General features: G+C 47.4%; 1 protein-coding gene across 1 annotated transcript; it reads left to right on the top strand.

The window, feature by feature from the left end:
• The first annotated feature begins 347 nt into the window (after nt 1–347).
• Nucleotides 348–7,650, top strand: AHSG (alpha 2-HS glycoprotein). Its single transcript, XM_082625100.1, has 7 exons — nt 348–647; nt 2,784–2,894; nt 3,162–3,246; nt 3,619–3,782; nt 4,955–5,056; nt 6,187–6,273; nt 6,920–7,650. Exons 1-7 carry the CDS (start codon nt 435–437, stop codon nt 7,259–7,261), a joined length of 1,104 nt encoding a protein of 367 aa, XP_082481226.1. The 5' UTR covers nt 348–434; the 3' UTR covers nt 7,262–7,650.
• Nucleotides 7,651–9,815: the final 2,165 nt, after the last annotated feature.

The raw sequence follows: 9,815 nt of genomic DNA, 5'->3' as shown, positions 1-9,815 counted from the left end.
TGCCAAATCCACAGCACTCCAGGGCCAGCTGTGCCAGCCCCTCCTCTCCTTGGTGCTCACCTCATCCTCTCAGCTGCCTCATTTCTTTGCTGCTGTTACCATGTTCCAAGCCGACTCTGGAGCATCTCCCCAGCCCACCCCCCAATCTGCCCCCACCCACCCCCAAGCAAGCACTGACTCTGGCAGATTTCTGCTAAAGGGGGACCAGTGATGTCTTAACCTGTTTGCTTTTCCAGGACTGATGTTTGCGGGGGCTTTTTTTGGAACCAGAACAGAAATCATCCCACATCCTTACGCAATTCTTCCACAGGCTCCAGCAAATAAAGGGCCTTTGGACCCTCCACCAGTCTGCCTTTTCCAGCAGAGCACCTGGGTTGGGCCCGAAGCCTCCAGCTACCTGCCTGCCGACCTGCCAGGACCTCTCCGGGGCAACCATGAAGCGTCTCGTCCTGCTCCTTTGCCTTGCTCAGCTCTGTGGCTGCCGCTCTGTCCCGCATAGCCTGATTCCGGGTTATAGGGAACCAGCCTGTGATGAACCAGAAACAGAGCAAGCAGCCCTGGCGGCCGTGGACTACATCAATAAGCACCTTCCTCATGGTTACAAGCACATCTTAAACCAGATTGACAGTGTGAAGGTGTGGCAGCGGGTAAGTGAACCTGCTGTGTAGGAGGGGGTGGGGCTCAGCTGGGTGTCTCTAAGAGCCCACCTCCCAGCACAAGTGAAATCGCAGAATGGAAACGCCCTGATTCCTCCCAGGAGGGAGGGAGAGGACAGGCGGAGGGAAGAGAGGAGACATTCTGTACTGTGGTCAGGGGTCTCCAGGAGGGTGCTGGATGGGGGCAGGAGGAGAGGGAAAGGCTTTGAATGATATTTTGAGGATCACAGGTAGAAAGTGTGGTTTTCTAGAAAAACTAGGACCAGAGACTGGATTCTAGTTTCTGAACTACCACTGACTGGAAATCACTTCTTTTCCTTTGGTTCTGTTTCTCTAGATAAAGACTGAGAGTGAATGAAACGTGCATTTGATAAGTGCCTACTATGTGCCAGGCCCTTTCACATATATCATCTCCTTAACCCCTCTCTCACCCCACTCCCAGTCCTGTGGGGTATTGTCCTTGTCTTACATGAGGAAACCAAGGCTCTGACATATTAGGGCATTTTTTTACCCAAGGTCATAAAATAGTAAGCAACAGGCTAGGATTCAATTCCAGAACTGTGTTCCTTCCTCTACACAAGCTGCCTCCCCAAGAAAGGTACCCACATCCCAGTGAGAAATCTTGGCATGAAAGGATTCACCCCCTCACATGCTAGACAAGAAACCAATGCAGCCTGAAGCTGGTGACAATGATGATCAAGCTGGGAAATGTGTGCCTTGGGGGTCAGCTGAGTGATTTGGAGAGGTGGGGAAAAGACAACCATCTATTGCCTATTTTGAAATTAGATTTTATAGCTGATGAAAGATAATTCTTTCAGTCAACACTGATTACAAGCCTTCCATGGGCAAGAACCAGTGTCAGGCACTATGGGAGATGCTAAGTTGACTCATATGAAGTAGTCAGTTTTGTATAATAAAAGCAGTCAAATATTGGCATTTTGATGATGCAACCTAATACAAAGGTGAGAAAGACATAGTGTCCACAAGAGATTCACAATCTAGGAAGGAAAATAAGGCAAACCTCAGGATGTCTGGACTGACTCATGGACATCTGATCTCACAATGGGACAAAATATTTGAAATCAGGATTGTCCCAGATGGATTTTAGGAGTTCTGCAACCATAGTGAAGTACAATGGTGATTCAGAGGAAGCACTGATCAATTCAGGGGAAATGACACACAATGTGCATATTTGAGGGAAAGAAGGAACAACACTGCAGTTTTCACTAACAGCAGGGTTGGAGAAACCCAGGAGCCCCAGGCTCCTATTCACTAGCTCTGAGTGTTTTCAGGAAGTTAATTTGGGCATATCTGCACATCATAAAACACAGCTTCCTCCAGGAAAGGAGATTTTGAGGCTTCAGGTACTAGTGAATCACGCAGAACAGACATGAGAGACAAGCAGAGCTGGGCTGAAAGAAAAAATAGCCATACTCGTACCTTCTGGATTTTTCCGGGCTTTGAAGAAAGGATACAGAAACAGGTGAACTGGCAGGAACAACTCCAAGGAGTCATACAAGCTCCCCTATCACCTCCTTACCCGCTTCTCCTTCCCTCTGTGCTAGTGACCGACTGACACACTGCTTCCTCCATCAGAGGGAGGCTCACGCTTCCCTCTCATTACCAGCAGGGGGCAGTAGGGAACAGCAACTTTTCATCCAGGCATCTACAAGCTAAAAGACAAAAAGCCACAGACAACAACTTTTCCTTTAGGAAGGAAAAGAAAATGGGGAAGGAAGGAAAGTAGATGTTGAGAAGGAAGGAAGGAAGAAGTAGAGGGAGGGATGAAGAAGATAAAAGATAAAAGATAAAAGAAGATAAAAGAGAGAGTAAGTTATTATCCTACACCAACTTACTTCGCTGCTTGACTGAGAACAGTCCAAAGCTGACTTTTTCAAAGTACTGCTTGAAGGGTGAAATTTTTTAAATTAAGTAAGTATCAATATTCACTTTTAGCTTCCAGATACAGCTCAGCGTGATGGCTGTGCTTCCATCAACCAGTCCAAGGCCACGCCCCCTTCTTTCTTACCTCTCCAACAGGGGGTGGGTTCAAACCCAGTAGGGGCTCACCCTTGGACCCGCTCAGCAGGATTAGACTGCTCACCTCTTCATTCTCTGTCTCCACAGCGGCCCACGGGAGAGGTGTTTGAACTTGAAATAGACACACTGGAAACCACCTGCCATGTACTGGACCCCACTCCCCTGGCAAACTGCAGCGTGAGGCAGCTGAAAGAGCACGTGAGTGCCCCTCTTAGGGCGACTGCCGCGGGGGCAGCTAAAATTGCCAATTGATGGCGCCTTCCCTGGGGCTGATTTTTACAAATCACCTTTTTATCGTACTCCCACCCCGTGCGAAACCAGTGTCATGTTTCAACATCACCCAGTGAAGGAGATTTTGTGAGGCTCACCTTTGACATCCACGTCCCCCCGCCACCATCCCCCCCACCGTGAGAAGTGAGAGGTCAGCCCTCCTCCTGCGCCCTCACTGTGGGTTTATTTCTCCAGGCGGTGGAAGGAGACTGCGATTTCAATGTGCTGAAACAGGACGGACAGTTTTCCGTGTTGTATGCAAAATGTGATTCCAGTCCAGGTAGAGATGATTATTATTCTTATTATAGTTACCTGGTAGAGAGAGTGAGGAGGGAACCTGAATTGTTTTCAACAGAAGTAGTTCTAGCCACTTTGTTGGTGATGAAAAGAAGCCAAGTTTCCTGGCTTTGGGGACTTTAAAACTGTGTTTTAAGGACCTGTTCTCATTGGAGGTGAAAATCGCCCCTTGGCGAGAGGGGCTTCTGCAACAATGCCAGCATGGCAGGAGCCACCCGAAGGTTTAGTAAGAAGCAGAGAATCCTCCTGCAGCCATTTGGAGCATGTTTTAGCCCTTTCAAATAAGCAGAGCGGGGGGCAAATGCCGCAGAGAATTACAGCCCGAGCCAAGTTGATTTCTTCGCTCTGTGCGCAGACTCGATCGAGGACGTGCACAAGGTGTGTCCAGACTGCCCCTTGCTGGCCCCGCTCAACGACAGCCGGGTGGTGCACGCAGTAGAGGCCGCGCTGGCTGCCTTCAACGCCCAGAAAAACGGCTCCTACTTTCAGCTTGTGGAAATTTCTCGGGCTCAATTTGTGGTAAGACTGAGACCCTGCTGACGGTTTGGGCAGTTTGGTGGCACTTTGGGAGTGGACGTGGTGAAGCAGGGGTGAGGGACGGAGCAGGTGCAGGGGCAGCCACGGGAAGTCAACAAGGGTGGTGGGAGAAAAGGGAAAGAAAGGGTCCTGAGCGTCCTAAGGACTCCGAGGACCCTCAGCACATCCCCCACCTAAGCCACTTCAACACAAAACAGCCAGATGCTGTGTGTCCCCAGTTCCTTGGTTCCAGTTAACACCGGGGTGGAAGTTCTCACTTTATCCAGAAGCACCCACTGTAAATTCATGGGTCTCCACATCGCCATCACCCATCACCACGGAACATCTACAGCACTCTTGTAATTGATACTTACAAAGGCATGGGCATACTTACATATAATGGCAGGATCCTAAAATGCCTTTGAGTCACTGAAAAAAAAAAAAACCTAATTGTACCGTGGTTGGGTTAGGACATTTGAATGCAATGGAATTCTAATATTTTTAAAAACTGGTATTCTGGATGCCAGCCATGGCATACTGGGAAATACACTATAGATAGTAATTCTATTAACCAGAATATGCAATTCTCAGAACACCTCCGCCCCAGACTATAACAAATAACAGATATTTTATTATTGTAAGTGTCCATATTCTCCAAGAACTATAAGATAGAAAAGCATAAGTATCTTCTGTACTTTCATTTATATTTTTCATTTGATCCTGCTGTCTAAAATACGTGGGAGAGGAATTAATTTCTTTACTTTCCCACCCCATCTTGGAGTAACCTGAGCCTTGGGTCTCAAAGTGCAACCCCAATAGGGAAGTTGGCAGGAGGCAGGGTTCCCACTCAGGTCAGTGTAAGGTCAGCCCTCTGGGTTCCTGCTTTCTACCTGAAAACTCACCTCTGCTCTGAATGATGGGCAGTGGATACATGCACCTCCTTCAGGCAACCCCAGCTTCTGCATGCAAGCCCTTCAAAAACCCAATGTCTCACTGTAAGCCCTATGTAAGCCACCGGGGGCATGTTTCCTGGCCACACAGTGTGGTCTCCGTGAACCGTGCTCCCTGGACTGTGCAATGCCATGGCCCTCGCTACTTCCCTCTGGCCTCTCCTTACCAGCCTTTTTCATGCTAAGTCATGTTGCTTCATGAAAATTTTCATTTATCCTCATCAGCCTCTTCCAGCTTCTGTCTCTGTGGAGTTTGCAGTGGCTGCCACTGACTGTGTTGCTAAAGAGGTCGTAGACCCAGCCAAGTGCAACCAGCTGGCAGAAAAGGTGAGCGGGCTAGGCATTGGGTTGGTAAAGCCAGTCATGGAACAGAGCAACCTTAGAGCATATTCGTATCTTGGGGCTGCAGAAAAGAGAAATGCAAAATACCCACTCCCTGTGAGGCTGGGTCGTGCCAGGCCATCCACTGGGGTGTCATCTCCCCTGCTTAAGAGCTATCAGCAGATCTTCTCACCCAATGGAGGCCCCTGGAGTTAGAGAGGCTGTTTCCTAATTAAGATGAGTCATGTCAGGCCATTGGGAGTATAAAGTGTAGATTTTCTAGATAGACCTCTGATATGAAATCTTTCAAGTCCTTAAGCCAGTAATGTCCACTTCTAGGAATTTAGCCTAAAGAGATCGTGTTTGACAGAATATATCTATAAAGATGATTTATGACAGGTACAAAATGACCCCAGAAGATCTGAATGTCCAAAAGGAGGGAATCATTGAATAAAATATGGCACATTAGTAAATAGAAAATTATACAGACACGAAAATTACACTTTCAAAGAATAAGGAATGATATAAGAGAATGCTATCATTATAGCACATGAAAAACACAGTATACAAAATGGTGTAGTCAGTGATGCCTATTTTTATTTTATTTTATTTTTTATTTTTTGCAGTACGCGGGCCGCCTCTCACTGTTGTGGCGTCTCCCGTTGCGGAGCACAGGCTCCGGACGCGCAGGCTCAGCGGCCATGGCTCACGGGCCCAGTCGCTCCACGGCATGTGGGGTCTTCCCGGACCGGGGCACGAACCCATGTCCCCTGCCTTGGCAGGCGGACTCTCAACCACTGCACCACCAGGGAAGCCCCAGTGATGCCAATTTTTAAATGATATTTAATAGTAGTTAAAAATAAGAAAGAAATACATAGATGTGAACAGAAGTTCTCCTGGGTCACCACCATTTCTGAGATTATGGGTGATCTCTCTCATTCCCAAAGCTTTTCTGTATTTTCTACATTCAATATAAAATATAAGCAGAAACCATACACTTTAGGAAAAAGGTTTTTTTAAAAAAAGGAATTAAGAATTTAAGTTTTTTTCCCTTGATGTGTTGGAGTATAAGTGAAACTGGGAGAGAAGTCCACTTTCTGAACTGGTTCAAATAACTCCTCTCTTTCTGTGGGCAGCAATATGGCTTCTGTAAGGGGAGAGTCACTGAGAAGGTTGCTGGTGGGGAAGATGTTGCAGTGACCTGCACGGTGTTCCAAACACAGGTAAGGGCGTCATGGATGCACCTGCCCTTATCTTCAGAATACAATGACCCCTTCACCTTTCTGCGGTGCATTAGTAATTTCAGGGCATTTGCTGCCTGTCCTTTTGAGCCCCACCATATAAATAGCGCCAGGGAATGTGAAATCATCAAAAAACAAAAGGTTGTTTCAGCCATGCCCTCCCCTCCCACGAACTGGTGGTTACAGGGCAGAACCTCCCTAGTGTGCAATTGGCAAGGCCACGTGTTTTATTTCTAGCTTGGGAGTGGGGGCGGGGAGAGGAGGGGGAAGTGGGCGTGGTTTTCTGAGTTGCAGAGTCCAGGTGGCCAGATCTGTCTCACAGCTCCCTGTGGCTGCAGGTGTAGATGAAAAAGAGGGTGAAGCTACTGGTGAAGGTTAGCCATAAGGTGGGGTTCTTTTGCTCGTGGAAGAGTGTAAGTCTACCATCCCCAACACAACTGGTGAGAAAGGGGCTACCGGAGGCCAGTTACCCCTCCCCTGGAGCCCTGATGACCATCCCTTGTACCTAGGTAGTTCTTTTTTGCCAGATTCCTTGCAAATAAAAATTAGTACTGTGAGAGAATTGGGTGGGGTTCCACCTGGAAGGAAGAGAAAGGCAGCTAACCTAAGGAAACGATCCTCTCTCCAGCCTGTGCTCCCGCAGCCCCAACCAGACGGCGCCGAAGCAGGGCCCTTCACCACTGCACCGGGCTCGGCTGGGCCACCGCTTTTTCCAGCTGGCCTGCCCGCGGCCTCCCTGGTGGTGGGACCCAGGGCCGTGGCAGCTCCCCCGATGTCCCCACCGGTGCACCCAGCGCACTACGACCTGCGCCACGCCTTCTCGGGTGTGGCCTCAGTGGAGTCAGCCTCAGGTGAAGCGTTTCACGTGGAGAAGACACCCAAGGTGGCGCAGCCTAGCATTCCTGCTCCTGAAGGTCCAGTTCCAGTGGTCCGCCCTTGCCCGGGGAGAATCAGATACTTCAAGGTCTAGAAGATGGTCAGAGATGAGAAGGTTTGGCACAGAGAACGTGGCCACCATTTTGTCCAAGTATGGGTATGGGTGGGAGCTGTGTCTGCTATCAAAGCAAGTGCTACGTGTGGTCTAGATTAATGTCAAGTCTTGAATGCCAGCTTCTCCTCATCCTTCAGAGGTCAGGGAACAGAGCGGGTGATAGTTATGTTTGATGGAAGCATAAGGTCAGCAACTTGATTGTTATTGTTTTGATGCTAAGCCACCACCATTGTGTTCTCTACTTTCTCTTGACCTCACAAAAATAATTGGAACTGTGATTTTGAAAGGTACTCTTGCCAAGTTTATATCTGCTTGTTAATAAAAATGCCTGAAGGACCTTCCTTAAAAAAGAAGGTTCTAAGCTGAAATGTGGTCATGATTATTGCCTACTTCATCCAGGCTCATGTGTGTGTGGTCTGTCTTGCCAGCAACCACACCACAAGTGTTCCTAATCAAAATCAAAGTGAAAATAGGAACAAAATAGAACAAAAATCTGCTATATTACTACACACAGGAAAAAGTGAGACTAGGATCTGCTCATAACTCATAAGATCTGCTCATTTCCTTATAAGAAAATAATTCTTTTCATTTCATAATGGTCAGAAAATATCACTAAATTGGGATCAAGTGCCTGAACTTTGTACAGACAAACCAACCATTGGTTTCCCCCAATACCCAGGTAGGGAAGGATCAACAATTAACACAGGAGCCTCACTTTAATTATATCTGTTCATTATTTATGCTTAAAATAACTGTTAATTGTACTATATATACTTCATTTTATGATGCAGGATTGGTCTTTCTAGCCAGTCCATTTTAAGACCTCAAGTTAAAGTTCTGGTGTATAGTATGAATAGAGGAGGGATACCTGGACAGGTAAATCCAGTGGACATTTGTAGATACTATCCAAGTGTTCAGAGAGCATAAAGAAATAAACACTTCCCATTATAGAATGGTGCCTAGACCATTTCAATTTTTATCTACTAGCATTAGGTTTTTCTGAGCAACCTAAGTGATGGGCCCTTTCAGGTGAAATTTTAAAGGAGTAGGACTAATAACCAGTTGAGTGGCTTCACTTGAACCAAGGAGATTGAATCAAGCATTGGCACTCACCTTATCACTCTTGCCTAGAGGTTTTGCCCCAATAACCAGAAAGAATGGCCAGGAAGGTAGGAAAACCTTTAGGTATCTCAGAAGCCAGGGGACATGTGGAAGGCATGGTCAGCTAGGCTAAATGCTGCAGAAAGAGCAATAAGAGTGAGGACCAAGAAAAGGCCATGGGTTAGTTGACCAACTAGGAGGTGATGGTGACCATTGGCAGATGCAATTTCACTAGAAGGGTGAGTATAAAAGCCTGGTGGCAGGGTTATCTGGTGGAGATGATGAGAAAATGGAGGGGAGTGTGTAATCTCTTTTAAGCAGTTTGATGGTGAAGGGTGGGAGAGAGAGGATGTAATCTAAAAGGGTTGATTTTGGACAGACACAGCAGAGAGGGGCACCTTGCAGTGAGGCTTTCGTTTCCTGACCAGGGATGGAAACCTGGTTGCGGCGGTGAGAGCATCAAGTCCTGACCCCTAGACCACGAGAAGCTGTGGCTATAGTCTGGGCCTCAGTTCTTGTCTGCCTTGAAAAAAAATTTGACAAGGAGACAGAAGGTAGAAAGGAGAGTAAGGCGTTTATTAGAAAAGCAGAATACATGCAGAGAGACTCACGGGCAAGCTCAGAGAGAGTGACGCCTTCGGGAAGTTTAAATCATTTGTAAGGGGGCAGTCTTCCTGGTCTTTGTTTTCCTCTGGCCAGTCATCTTGTTTTGCCCCCATAGCTGATTAGTCTCAGGGTCCTTCCCTATGTGCGTGTGCATCCTTTAGCCAAGATGGATTTCAGTGCGAGGGTCCCTGGGAAGTTAGCAAAACTTATAGTCTGGCGTCCCCCCCCACTCTTTTTGACCCTCGAGGAGCCTTTCTGTGCATGTGCAGTTGAGGTCTCCCTGACTCCAAGGATGAGAAATATGTGATCTCTTGATTTTTTACCTGAGCAGGGCTAAGCCCCTCTCTGCCCCTGCCATTACTGTTATCTTAAAGTGTCCACAGGAGACAAAGTCCAGCTATTTACCCAGTTCCTCTTGTCATTTCTATCTCGCGGTATAAACAGGAGGCCGGTTGCAAAAATATCTAGCCTGTAACCCATCTATCTCCTACCTCAATAAATATGAACAGGAAGGTAGCTGTAAATGTCTAGCCTGGAGCCCATCTGTTCTCCTGCCTCAGGTTAACTGGGTAGAGGGAAGATTTCTTTTCCAGGAAAGAGGAGTTTTGAGCGTCCTTGGGGCAAAAGATGGGAAGAGATGGAAGAAGAAGAAAGAGAAAAAGATATGATGGGGTGGGGGCTATGGGAGATATTTAGTGGAGAGCTGGAAATGGTTTGGGCAACTCTGCCAAAGAGCCTAGACCTTCTTTAAGGGAGCTTGCAACGGAATCCTGAAAACACACCTTTCACCCAGTACTAAAAGAGACTAGTCCGCTTTCCACCCTTG

Source organism: Mesoplodon mirus (genome assembly GCF_964341445.2).
Source record: "Mesoplodon mirus genome assembly, chromosome: 6".
NCBI classification, from domain to species: Eukaryota; Metazoa; Chordata; class Mammalia; order Artiodactyla; family Ziphiidae; genus Mesoplodon; species Mesoplodon mirus.
Note: the sequence above shows the minus strand (reverse complement) of the source record. Positions and strands in the feature narration are given on the sequence as shown.

Excerpts from the sequence above, each read along its gene's own strand:
- AHSG (XM_082625100.1), top strand. The coding sequence starts at position 435 with ATGAAGCGTCTCGTCCTGCTCCTTTGCCTTGCTCAGCTCTGTGGCTGC. Across the intron at positions 648-2,783 it reads GTGTGAAGGTGTGGCAGCGG|CGGCCCACGGGAGAGGTGTT; the intron begins GTAAGTGAACCT and ends CTGTCTCCACAG. Across the intron at positions 3,247-3,618 it reads AAAATGTGATTCCAGTCCAG|ACTCGATCGAGGACGTGCAC; the intron begins GTAGAGATGATT and ends CTCTGTGCGCAG.